Genomic DNA, 13,012 nt, shown 5'->3' with positions numbered 1-13,012 from the left:
AAAAAAACAACCCAGATAAATGCGCACAGCAAACAATCATACGTAAAATCAAAGATAAACCACAGCGGATCGGGCAATATCAACAGATGATGCCATCATAGGGATGTGATAACCGCATATCAAAATATCGATCCATGAGAGTATGTATGTCAGTTCGAACCACTTCACTCGCGGCAGCGAGGAAGTCGAAAAGCTTATTCACGACTCATCTAGCAAAACTTGACGATAAGCCTATCTCAAGTTCTTCATACAAGCATTGACATTGCAAAGTTACACCGAGAGGTCTGAAACAAAAGTGCAGACTGCTGATGGAGACAAGCCGAATTAGCTTACGCTTCATCAAGGGCAAGAACACCTGGGAGGGTCTTGCCTTCCAGCAACTCCAAGCTAGCACCACCGCCGGTGGAGATGTGGCTCATCTTGTCGGCCAGCCCAGCCTTCTCGACCGCAGCAACGGAGTCACCACCACCGATGATGGTCGTGGCGCCCTTTGTGGTAGTAAGATCAGCCAACTTCTTGGCAATTGCCTGATGAAAGACGAGAATGTTTAGCGACAGAAAAAAGAAAGAAAATGCAGGAGATCAGCGGATGTGAGTCAATTGTACTAACATCAGTGCCTGCTGCAAACTTCTCAAACTCAAAGACTCCCATAGGTCCGTTCCAAATGATAGTGTTGCAGGTGTCCAATGCTTCGCTGGAAGTCTTGATGGCATCTGGGCCAACATCAAGACCCATCCAACCATCGGGGATAGCGGAGGCAGCAACAGTCTGAAAATGATGGTATAGTGGACATCAAAACAACGGACATAAAAGTTTGTAATAATTTAGTACTATGCACCATGAATATTACTGGATGTTGCCATCCACAGGGACAAACATTTTCGAATTTATGATATCATGATGGAGGCTGAAATGCCAATATATTAATCGATCATTACTTGTATGATGCTTGAAATGAAATACATCAACAACCACCTGTTATTTTAAATTTAAAACTACTTTAGTTTCCTAGTAAGGAGCAAAATGTAATTTGCAGAACTGTGTAAATGAACAAACCTTGCTTTCAGCATCTGCGGCAAACTTGTCAGCCACTACAACATCGGTAGGAAGTAAGAGAGAAACACCCTTCGCCTTCGCCTTCTCAATAAGTGAAGTTGCAAGCTCAAGTTTGTCTTCCTCCACAAGAGATTTTCCAACAGCATATCCCTGGGCTTTGTAGAATGTGAAGATCATACCACCACCAAGGATGAGGACATCAACCTTTGCCAACAGAGACTCAATCACCCCAATCTTAGTTGAGACCTTGGATCCACCAACGATGGCCGCAAATGGCTTCTTTGGGTTTGCAACAGCTCCAACAAGATAGTCAAGTTCCTGAAATAATTAACCATATCAGTACAGTTGTATTTTTTATTCTGAAATAAGCATTATGCAACATATTTTGGAGAATACATTGAAGATTAAAAAAATATTAATTTACTTATAAACTTCTCTCTAATATTCCATGTTATTTCCTACTCCTAAAGTAACAAACTCTTCGGTGGACTATTGGGTGGTTGCCAATCCTAAGGGTGGTATTGCTTCTTTGAAATGAATACAAACTAGGTTGGTTGAGGATTGAGGTGAATAATGTATATGAATTCAATTCCTAATTATGAGTTATTACCACGGGACCTATGTATTACTAGGAATATATATTTAAGCAAACATTGACCAGGATGGAGACTTCATTTTGGCAATACCTTCTGCATCAGGAAGCCAGCAACAGCAGGCTTCAAAAATTTGGTCACTCCCTCAGTTGAAGCATGAGCTCTGTGTGCAGTGCCAAAAGCATCATTTACATAGAGGTCAGCGACAGCTGCAAGCTTCTTGGCAAACTCAGGATCATTCTTTTCTTCCTCCTTGTAGAATCTAACATTCTCTAGGAGTAGAACACCACCTTCCGGCAAAGCAGCAGCCAATTTCTCAACTTCCTCACCAATGCAATCATTGGCCATCACAACCTATTTATGCACACAAATAGATCAGAGGAATACAAGAGCTGTTGTCTAGTTCAACAATAACAAAAATTAACTGTTAACAGCTATCATCCAATGGCATACATCGACTCCAAGTAGCTCAGACAAGCGTGGAACAAGAGGCTTCAAGCTGTACTTGGGGGTGACACCCTTCGGACGGCCCTGGAGGTTACAAAAGTGAATCATGTTAGAATGAAAAGCAACAGTTAAGAGCTTACAGTTGATTAGTAATCCATTCTGTTTTGTTCACAGTACGCACCACAAGCATTATAAACTCTTCTGCATATAAAAGCTACAACACAAAGTTGCTTATTTGTCAACTTGTTGTACAATATACAACATAACCGTTTTGGTTTGGATACTCCTGAAATTGATATATTCTACTGGAGGTTCTCATGGCACAAAACTTTAGCCCAAAAAAGTGAAGTTTTGGTTATCAGACCACTATGCCATCATGTTATCCAATCCATGAAACAACACTCACAAGAGAGAAATGGAACAGATATAAGTGCTTGTGAGTGAAATGAAACAGATATAAGTGCTGGATGAAATATACATGTGAAATGCAGAAGCACAAACTTGACATGTCTCTGTGATCAGGTTTAACCACTATTTCCTACCTAACAAACATTTAATGATCAATTATACAAAAATTTGATGATCAATTATAGACAAGGAACTTGCATTGTCTGAAAACAACAGAAGACAAGACAATCATCATCAAACCCATTAATTACCCCATTACACTAAAGGTCAAACCTCCATGCTGAATACTTTTAATGTTCATTATATTATTATGCTAGTACAACTCTTATTAGTCATCCAAAATTTAAAAACGTACTAATATAATGGAAGAAATAGATAGTCATGGTACCCAACCAAAATGGAAGGCAAGCACAAAGGTCAGCAAGAGCATTAAACAATGCACTGGTCCAAGTCATCACAATCAAAGTTCATTTCGGGCACTGATCACAATAAAGAACAAACAGTAGCACATCTGGAGTACCTCGTCTAACAGTTCATTAATTAAGTCAAGTCCGTTATGTCAGTCTGTCATAATGCAAATCTATTTAAACAACACAAACAAATAAGAGATCGATTTTCATTTTAAAAATTGGGCCGCCTTTGCCTCGATCATATCGAATCCTACGTTGATCACTACAACCCTGACAAAGTTACTCATATCTACACAAATGGTAGCTTCCGATCCGAATTCCTTCCAGTACTAGCGACCAAATATCATCCACCCCTAGAACCCAAAAAAATCTAAAGTAGCATGCCACTTTGCAGATCGAAAGCGCGGGAGGGTCAAGGATCGATGGCAGGGGGTGCTCACTGACCAGATGGCTGGCGAGGATGACCTTGGCGCCCTTCTCGAGGAGGAACTTGACAGTGGGCACGGACGCGCGGATGCGGGTGTCGTCGGTGATCTTCTGGGCGTCGTCGAGCGGCACGTTGAGGTCGGCCCGCACGAACACCTTCTTCCCCCTCAGATCCGCCTCCCCCAGCGTCCCCACGCTCCTCTTCGTCGCCATTGCTTCCCCTCCCCTGCACCAAATCCGGCCCCGCGAGCGTCAAACGAGATCCCGCGAAGCACACAGCAATCCTCCGCACCCGCGGATCCAAGATCGAGCGCGCGATCGGAGGAGGGAACTCACCTTGGATCGGATCGGATCGAATCGAATCAGCGGCGAGAGGAAGACGAAGACGAAGGTTTGGATTGCGATGTGATGCGGCGATGGAGGAGGGAGGTATTCTTTATAGAATAGAGGGGGGGAATATTCGCATCTCCGCGTCGCTGGCATGTGGGGCCGGGAGGCGTGGGGCCCAGATGGCAGTGGGTTTGGTTCAGGTGGGGTTTGGCTTGGAGCGGGGGTAAGAGAGAAGATGCGGCGCCTGCGGGTTTGTGGTGGGCCCACGGATTGGGGATCGACGGCGAGGATTCGACGGTATTGGGACGAGGGAAGGTTCTGGAAAGGTGGGGGCGGCGCGTGGAAATGGTGAGGTGGGCGGTCGTCTTCTTGTTGCCCTGATCAACATGGCTGAATTCTAACGAAAATGGATGGATGGATTAATGGACAATTGGGTTTTTTGGGCTCATGTTGTTTCGCAGCTTGCGTGCTTGGAATCGATGCTATGTTCTTCCAAACTTTTCCAGTCGAGACGCCTCTATCATATCTTTTTAGATTAATGTAGTAGTACATCATATGGAGTACATTTCACCGTGAACAAGGGGAATTCATGCGTTGAGGAAAGGGGATTCAACCCTATAGCAAGAAGAGGTTTAGTGTAAGTTTTACATCACTTGAATACATTCTTTGTATTAACGTGGAGTGCCATATCGGCAGCCATCCACAGTCAAACGAGGAATGGATCTGCTGTGATACGTTAAACCAACAATATACTCGCAAACATGTAATTTATAATTTCATATATCTAAGTTATATAATGGTTTAAATTTAAGGACTTGGTAATTTATTTCACATTTTTAAAATAAAATTTCTCCTTGATCATCTGATTGCCATGGCAAGGTGACTTCTAACACTTGCAGGAGCACGAGAGCTAACCCCGAACAAAAGTTAAAAAACAGTCTCACATAATAAAGAACAGGGTAACAACTGATTAAAAAATAAATTTAATCACCACCACACCACCTCCTGGTGTTTCACAAACCATTAAAGGAGTCAATTGGCATCGATTTATATTGTGGAAGCTTCGATATCTGTAGTTTTACTGTTGTGTTGTTCATGGATGAAAATCAGAATCGGGCTTCGGGCTATAAGTGAGGGCGAGTAAATGGACTTTCTCCGCCGAATTGAATCATGAATACTATGTTGGAATAAGTTCACTGGAGATCCCTCAACTTAACAGCGAGATTTTTTGAGATTCCTTAACCACAAAACCAGAAATCTCGACCCCTAAACTATACAAAACCGTTCAGTCAAAGTCACTAGGCAGTATATATAGGTGGTTTTGCTGACGTGGCATCCTACTTAGCAATTTTTTTTTAAAAAGTACGTGGGACCCACATGTCAGCTGCACGTTTTTTTCATCTCCTTCTCTTCTCTTTTCTCTCTTCCCTCTTCCCTTATTCAGTGAGGAGGCCGGCGGCGGGCGGAGCGGCGATGGCGGCGTGCTTCCGCTGCGCGCCGTCCACGACGGCGGCATCCGGCCCGCGGGGCCCAGCCATCTTCCTCTTGACGAGACGGCGCTGTCCATCGCCGTGCACGACGCCGTGGCCGCCTCGACGGCGAGGATCTCCTCCTCCGCCATGCAGCTGGGCACCTGGCCGACGAACAGCTGCACCCTCTCGCCGTCACCATCCTCCGCATCTCCGGCCATCACCGTGATCTCTCTCTCTCTCCCGTCTCTTTTCCTTTTCTGATGGCTATGCAACCTCATGTCCGTCCTCTCCTCGTTCTTGCCTACGCCTTTTGCCTTTCTATATCGGACGAGCACTAACCACTGATTGATTGATTGATTGATCAGTATCAGTGTCTTGAGTACAAGTTAATTAATCGATGAGTAGTGCCAAGTCTTGATCTCGAGTAGCAGTGAATGTTTTTTTTTACGGAAAGTAGCAGTGAATGTGATTGAATCATCTGATTGAGCGAAAAGCAGCAGCAGCATTGATGCCTCCGCCTCACCGTCCAGTGCGACGACAATGTCGTGCTCGGCGCCGGACTCCAGGAACCGCGCCCTCGTGGACCAGCACCCACACCCGACGAGGAGACACTTGGCCTTCCGCGTCCGTCCCTGACTCGGCGGCAGCGCGGGACGAGGCGGTTCCTCGCCACTGGCGACCGCCACGTCGACCTGGCGTGGGACCTCATCCGCGCGCGCTTCCCGGGCTCGGGTTCACCCGAGCCTTCCCGTGGTGCCGCCCCGCAGCTGCAACAGCTGTGCGGCTGGAACGGCGGTGCCGGCCTCTTCTCCTCCTCTTCCTCCTCCGGTGAGTATAGATGGACGGACTACGTCGATGTCGTGCGTGCATGCATGTTGCAATCTTGGCGACTCAGTTTCGTGCATGGATCTTACGAAGGTCAGGGGAGGACGGCGATGATGGCGTGCCATGACGTCGAGATGCCATTCCTGCGGGGGATCGACGTGAACTGGCCAACCCCATCGGGGGAGACGACGACGGCGAGGGGGGGCAGCTTCAGCGAGGAGGACGAGGAGCCCGGCGCGACCTCCCCCAACAGCACACTCTCCAGCCGGCAGCGACGACGAGGACTCCGGCGGCGGCGGCGGATCTCGTGTACCACGGCCGGGGCAGAGATGGGAGTAGCAGCAGCAGGAGGAGGGAGAAGAGAAGAGAGAAGAGAGAAAGGAGAAGAAAAGAGATGAAAACAAGATATGCAGGCATGCAGCTGACATGTGGGCTCCACGTGTTTTGTTTAATTTTTTTTTCTGACTAGGATGCCACGTCAGCGAAACCACCCATATATACTGTCTAGGGACCTTGAGTGAACGGTTTTGTTTAGTTTAGGGGTGGAGATTTCTGGTTTTGTGGTTAAGGGACCTTAAAAAATCTCGCTGTTAAGTTGAGGTACCTCTGGTGAACTTATTCCTACTATGTTGGACTCAAGGCCCAAGTATGTTCCGAATAGATGGGCCAAAAGGCCAGCGAGGGCCAAGTTTGTCGGCCCGGCCCATGTAAACCATCGTCGTGGTCACGTGATCTCGTCGGTCAGAAAGCGGCGCAAATCCGCCACAGGCGGCAGCTCTCCCACCTCCGCACCCTCACCAATGGCGACCACCGCCTCCTTCTCCCCTCCCCTCGCCTCCCCCTCCAGGTGGTCCCCGCCTTCCCGGCGCCTCCGCCTCCGCGTACGGGCGGGCTCCTCCCTCAAGGAGTGGGGGGACTTCGAGGACGCCGTGAGGAGCAGGGACCTCCCCCGCGCGCTCCGCTTCCTGCAGTCCGTCGACGTCGAGACTCCCCCGGCGGCGGCGGCGGCGGGCGCGGCCGTGGCGCGGGTGGCGCTCCCCGTGCCCCCCGGGAGGGACTGGGAGGTGCTCGACGCCTGCATCGACGCCGACGACATGCGGCTCGTGGGGCGGGCCTACCAGTTCCTCGCCGACCGCGGGGTCCTCGCCAACTTCGGCAAGTGCAAGAACATCGGTAAGCCCGAGTCGCGGGGGCCTCGCTTTCCATTGTTGTTGGTCATTTTTGGTGCGTGATTTGAGGGTCCTAAAATGTGAATTGGTTGCAATTTAAGAGATAATTTGGGTGCGGGATTCAGTTTGTTACTCCCTCCGTTTCATATTATAAGTTGCTTTATTTTTTTTCTAGTCAATTTTAAGTCTGGCAAAGTTTATAGAAAGATATGGCAACATTTACGACACAAAATAAACATATCATCAAAATGTAAATGTTAGTTTTCATAAAACTAATTTTGTATATACGAAAGGGCATATAGCCTAGTGGTTATAGTGACCTGAGTAGTACCCCAAGGTTCTGAGTTCAAATCTCCTGTATTATAGGTATTACTAATTTTTTCTATAAACTTGTTCAAATTTACTAGTTTGACTAGGGAAAAAGTCAAAACGATTTATAATATGAAATGGAGGGAGCAAATGGTTGTAGAATGGCACCCTAAGATTGATAATTGATGATATGATGTGCTTGTATTGAAGACTCGATCCCACAATCTCACTTGCATTTAGAGTTTATATGGATATTTTTTTTGTTATAAGATACCATATAATTCAGACTTTCTTTGGCATTGGTGTTAGTTACACTGACCACCGTGAATGTATTTCTTTTTTGTTGCAGTTCTGGAAGGGCCAAGAGAAGTCACACCAACTGTTTTGAAGGAGATGACAGGTTTGGAAGGTGAGAGTTGCAATAGCATCCCATTTCGTATGGATGTTTTTTCAGACAGTATTGGATTGGAGTCCTTAAATGAACTGCCACACTTCTTTTTCCTAACAAATGCATACTGCAATACCCCTTATTAGTCATTAGCAACACAACTACAGCATGTGATAGAGCAGCTTCATGGGACTTTTCTTTCTTCTATTATGAACTGTGGCTGTATTCTGTAGAGCTCTCATTTTTTTTTCTTTGATTACTTTTCTCAGCTATAAAGCTCGCACCAAAGAAGTGGGGTCTCTCAGGAAATTCTTCGTATGTTCTAATTGGATTTCTTGGAGGTGTATCTTATCTTCTAAATCAAGGAGTAGATGTACGGGCTAACTTGGCTGCCATATTGGGGTTAGTAGCAGCAGATGCAATGTTTCTTGGTGGTACCTGTGTTGCTCAAATCTCATGTTTTTGGCCTCCTTACAAGCGCCGGATCCTTGTACATGAAGCAGGCCATCTTCTTACTGGTATTATTCTCCTTTAGAACCTTTTCCACTCTTCTGTCTCAAGTTCATGTGACTAACACAAAACTTTAGATTGGTACTTTCTTCTTTCGTTTTCCTGTATGTGGTTTTTATTATTTCTGACTCATGAGATTCTATTCTGTTGACCTAACACTTCTCACTTTGAATGCACGTAGCTTATCTAATGGGTTGCCCCATACGAGGAGTCATTTTAGATCCATTTGTGGCATTACGAATGGGCATTCAAGGCCAGGTACAATTATCAGTAGTTTTCCTTTATTGTATAGGGATAACTATTACATTTGTTTTATTCTCTTGTCAATTATCTACATGTAGTAGTGTAACTTCTTTCACTTAATTTCCAGGGCCTTTTTTCATTTTTTTTCCCTTTATTTTTTTTAGTGGGATGTGGTTCTGGTGATTTCACTCGGTAACTTGCCGTTTCTATTATAAAAGCTCATGCTATCACTTTCGTGAGAAAGTGTAAATCCACACAGGCAGATATGAGAAAGTTGTACCTGCTAAACACTCATGTCTCTGTATTCTGCTACTCTTTGTTTTGTGGGCTTACACCTTTTGCACTTCATATATTACCTTATTGCTACAAAGGTCTGCAATAGAGTTTGGTCTCCTTGATTAATTATCCATCATATTGACAGAGCAATCAACAGTTCCCTTTTTCGCTCTAGGATTTGAGTTCAATATTAGAAGTAAAGTAAGGCGTGTAAGCTACATGGCATTACCACTTTATCAGATTTTAATAAATAGTAACCTGCCATCAGTGACTATGGCTAATTTTGTAAGTAGTAGCTATTCCATCCACATTTCATGCTTTCTGTACCTCCGGGAATGTTTATAAACAAGAGTGAGTTGTCATGAGGTGGTATGTTTCATTCTGTCTGGATTATGCTTTAAAGTTGTCCTGAAAATATATTGATATTCTACCATGTTAGTAGATTATTAGACTCTCTCTTTGCTTTGCCCTGTAGAGATGGGTTATCTATTCTAACCATTTTATTTCCAAAGGATCTGAGCTATGCTGTTTAATTATTATGTAGACCTTCACATGTTACTTAGAACTGAAGTGGCGGTGTTTCATACTAACGTTGCAGGCAGGGACCCAGTTCTGGGATGAAAAAATGGAAAAAGAACTTGCTGAGGGCCATCTGTCAAGCACAGCATTTGACAGGTACTGAAAATAGGTATCGTGCTTGAATGTCGTTACTTGGAGTTCTTCGATATAATTTCTTCCTCATCTAAGCTAAATTCGAATGCTTAAATTGCAGATATTGTATGATTCTATTTGCTGGAATTGCCGCGGAAGCACTCGTTTATGGCGAGGCAGAAGGGGGAGAAAATGACGAGAATCTGTTCAGGAGTTTGTGCATTCTTCTGGATCCCCCACTCTCTGTTGCTCAGGTTTGTATCACTCTGTTTCTTAATCTTTTATCTCATCTTGATTGAAACCGATGTAGTCAAACACATATTTCTCAATTTGCTTATCAGATGGCAAACCGAGCTCGTTGGTCAGTCATGCAATCTTACAACCTCTTGAAATGGCACAAGAAAGCGCATAGAGCTGCCGTCAAAGCACTGGAAAGTGGACATAGTCTTAGCACTGTTATCAGGAGAATAGAAGAAGCCATCTCCTCTGACAGATAGCTGGACAAACTGATCATCTACATTGTTCCTATCAATCAATATTTTCCACCAGCTTGCATGATATGCATAGATGGACTTGGTAATTTGGTTCTTTTGTAGCGGCAATGAAAGATTGGTAGACAGCAACTAGAATTTGAAGTTGTGAATATCACAGTGCTCCTGGCAGTAAACACTCCTTTGATGTGGGTTAAGGAGGCCAAATCATGTGGGGATTTATCAAATCACCTGCTACGAGGATTTTTTAGCTGGAGAGAAGATACACAGCTTAGCTGGTATGAAGCTTTATGAGTTGGAGAGAATTGTATGATCATGTGATTCAGCTACTATGAAATGTACATAGATAGGACATATTGACCCATCAAGAATGTAAAAAGAACACATAGGTGTGGAATATAAATAAGCTGAAATTGTACCATGACTGTTTTCTTCCATTTAACAGCGTGAAACTCCCTCTGCTTCATGTTATAAAATGTTTTGACTTTTATTTTTCTAATCAAACATTCTTAAGTGTGATCAAAGTCTATAGAAACATTTAGCAATCTCTATAACATCAAATTAGTTTCATTAAATCTAACATAAAATATATTTTGATGGTATGATTGTTTTGTGTTAAAAATATTGCTATGTTTTTCTATAAACCCGATGAAACTTTAATAAGTTATGACTAAGGAAAAAAATCAAAACATAAAAAGAGGGAGTAACTGATAACACGTTCGAACTCTCAACAACGAGGCCTATCTTTTGGCTCCATCGTTTGGGCATATTTGCTAACAAAAAATAATTTGTAAATAAAACTTTTATATATGTGTTCTTATCGATCTAAAAGCAAAAAGCAAAGGTTGAAAAACAAACTTAAAATATGATGGAGCAACTTGAAAGATGAAACTACTGGTGATATATAGGGCATCACATATATCAACTCTAAATTTAGATGAAAAAACCTCAAAATCAACTCTAAATTTGATGTTAAAAATTTAAATTTTGGCCGATAAGTATAAACATAAGCGATAAGCGAAAAGATGAGGCTGTTTATTTTTCGGATTTTCGCTGTAACACGTTCAATGCTCCATGTAGAGAGAGAGACTTGTTCACCTAGATGGGCTTATAGCGAAAAAAAAAGCCCAGTTGGCCCATTAGCTCAGTGTGACCACAGCTAGTCAGCAACCACGAGCCATGGAGCCAGCCGCCGCCGCCGCCGCCGTCACGGCCGCCGTCGACCTGTCCACGGCGGCCGCCGACCTCGGCAGGGTGCACCTCCTCCCCTGCGGCATCAAGCAGAACGGCGCCGCCGCCGTCTCCGACTACTTCAAGCCCAAGGACACAGGTCAGTCAGTGCCTCGCCGCAAACATCTCTCAGTCTTTCTCTTCTTGGTGGTGGCCGTTTGGTTGAGGAATCGATGCGCGCAGGTGTGGAGGTGGAGGGGATTAGGGTGGAGGAGGCCTTCTTCCGCGGGAGGAAGCTGCAGGGCGCCACCATCTCGCTCCCGGATGGCTACCGAGGTGTGTTTCTTGCATTGGTTTGATTCATTTTTTAAAATCGATTCATATAAATGTGCGTCAAATTACGAATCAGCAGCAACGATTGGATTTTTTTTAGAAAAAAAAACAGAACCAGATTTTGGTATTGTACCAAGTAATTTACACATCTAGGCACATCTAGTAATGACATGATGATCTGTAGTAGCAAGTGTAAGTTGAACCGAGTGTGTGCAGGTTATGTATTGATCAAGTTCGTGGTGATTCTACCAATTCTTGTGTAGGTTATGTATTGGAGAAGAGGAGTGGAGGAAAGGATATGAAGAAGCTGGAGGGGGAGGTTAGCAATTTCAAATCCCGTGCGGAGTTTCAAAACATAACATATTGGAATCATGATACCACACCATCGGCAGAGGATCCCCTACCGCGGTGCTTTCATTTGCTAACCGTTGCTAATGCTGTAAGTTTTTTTCTTTTTTACAGGATTTGTTGATCATTTCTTCAGTTCGTGCGCTTTGTTGTTGTGCTTGTGTATGCTACTCAATTTTTCGGTGGATTACGCAAACCACCTAAGCTAGGGACATAACAGAAATAATTGGTGAAGTTTGTTCGTTTGATGCTCTATATATCACCAGTAGTTTCATCTTTCAAGTTGCATTCTTCTCAATCTTGTCTAAATAATGACATGCTGGCCTCCTTCATTATCCAATGCCTCACTTTTTTTTTAAACAAAAAGATGCAGTGATGTTTGATTCTTTTCTGTAAAATTTAATTCTTCGTTTTTTTCACGAACGCCTTCTTCTGCTTGTCTTACATTTGATGAACATGTTGTTAATTTGTTTTGCCAATCTTCCTTTCATTTGACATGGTAATACGTAATAGGACATCGTAATTATTTTCTGAAAGGACGATTGTCTAACTAGAGTTTTTGCCTTTCTGTTCATCCAGATGCACAAGCCAGTGACCGCTGAAGAGATGGCTTACATGTCCGCAATGCAGAATCAGAGCAGTTAACAGAGATTCATGACATGATGAAGCTGCAATTTCACATGATATGACTGCAGCATTTGTAACAAAAAAGCTACTAGCTATTCAGTAGTTTCCATCAGCTGAACCATCCTGACTATCAACCAATCTAGCAAGCAATCTACTATTTCAGTGTCAAGTCCCAACTGAATCAGAGATTAGTAGCTGTGAGAATTTGAATGCCGGATACTCTGCTTCCGGTGACCAGGCTTATGTTACATGCAAGAAAATTCGCATCAAATGTTCTAGTACTGTTTTTGAGTAATTTTAGCTTAGGACTCTGAACCTGCATCGGTTACTCTGTACTAGTATGTCAGTAACCTGTAATGTTTGAACAGTGATCCAGACTGTACGCTCTACTTGACGTGTTGTAATGTTTTGGGGGAAAACACTATCATCCCTTAATATGTTGTTCAAATATTCTAAACATATGCTATATTTCATCTGAGTGCTATGTATCAGGAAGCATTGCGTTCAGCTCTGGTTGACAGATTGTATGT

The 13,012-nt window shown here is 43.9% G+C and overlaps 3 protein-coding genes across 3 annotated transcripts; 2 read left to right on the top strand and 1 right to left on the bottom strand.

Annotated features, from left to right (window-relative positions):
• Positions 1-79: 79 nt before the first annotated feature.
• Positions 80-3,750, bottom strand: LOC4328435 (phosphoglycerate kinase, cytosolic). The gene is made up of 7 exons (XM_015770374.3): positions 3,677-3,750; positions 3,359-3,566; positions 2,103-2,180; positions 1,743-2,003; positions 1,057-1,374; positions 610-768; positions 80-527 (listed from the first exon to the last, which is right to left on the bottom strand). The coding sequence occupies exons 2-7, from the start codon at positions 3,551-3,553 to the stop codon at positions 330-332; spliced, it is 1,209 nt and encodes a 402-aa protein (XP_015625860.1). The 5' UTR covers positions 3,554-3,566; positions 3,677-3,750; the 3' UTR covers positions 80-329.
• Positions 3,751-6,717: 2,967 nt separating this feature from the next.
• LOC4328434 (uncharacterized) lies at positions 6,718-10,425 on the top strand. The gene is made up of 7 exons (XM_015767981.3): positions 6,718-7,140; positions 7,795-7,854; positions 8,103-8,351; positions 8,525-8,601; positions 9,461-9,537; positions 9,635-9,767; positions 9,855-10,425. The coding sequence occupies exons 1-7, from the start codon at positions 6,768-6,770 to the stop codon at positions 10,008-10,010; spliced, it is 1,125 nt and encodes a 374-aa protein (XP_015623467.1). The 5' UTR covers positions 6,718-6,767; the 3' UTR covers positions 10,011-10,425.
• Positions 10,426-11,145: 720 nt separating this feature from the next.
• Positions 11,146-12,960, top strand: LOC4328433 (uncharacterized protein C12B10.15c). The gene is made up of 4 exons (XM_015771773.3): positions 11,146-11,334; positions 11,418-11,510; positions 11,771-11,946; positions 12,435-12,960. The coding sequence occupies exons 1-4, from the start codon at positions 11,184-11,186 to the stop codon at positions 12,498-12,500; spliced, it is 486 nt and encodes a 161-aa protein (XP_015627259.1). The 5' UTR covers positions 11,146-11,183; the 3' UTR covers positions 12,501-12,960.
• Positions 12,961-13,012: the final 52 nt, after the last annotated feature.

Source organism: Oryza sativa, chromosome 2 (assembly GCF_034140825.1).
Source record: "Oryza sativa Japonica Group chromosome 2, ASM3414082v1".
NCBI lineage: Eukaryota > Viridiplantae > Streptophyta > Magnoliopsida > Poales > Poaceae > Oryza > Oryza sativa.
This window is presented reverse-complemented; position numbering and strand designations above follow the sequence as displayed.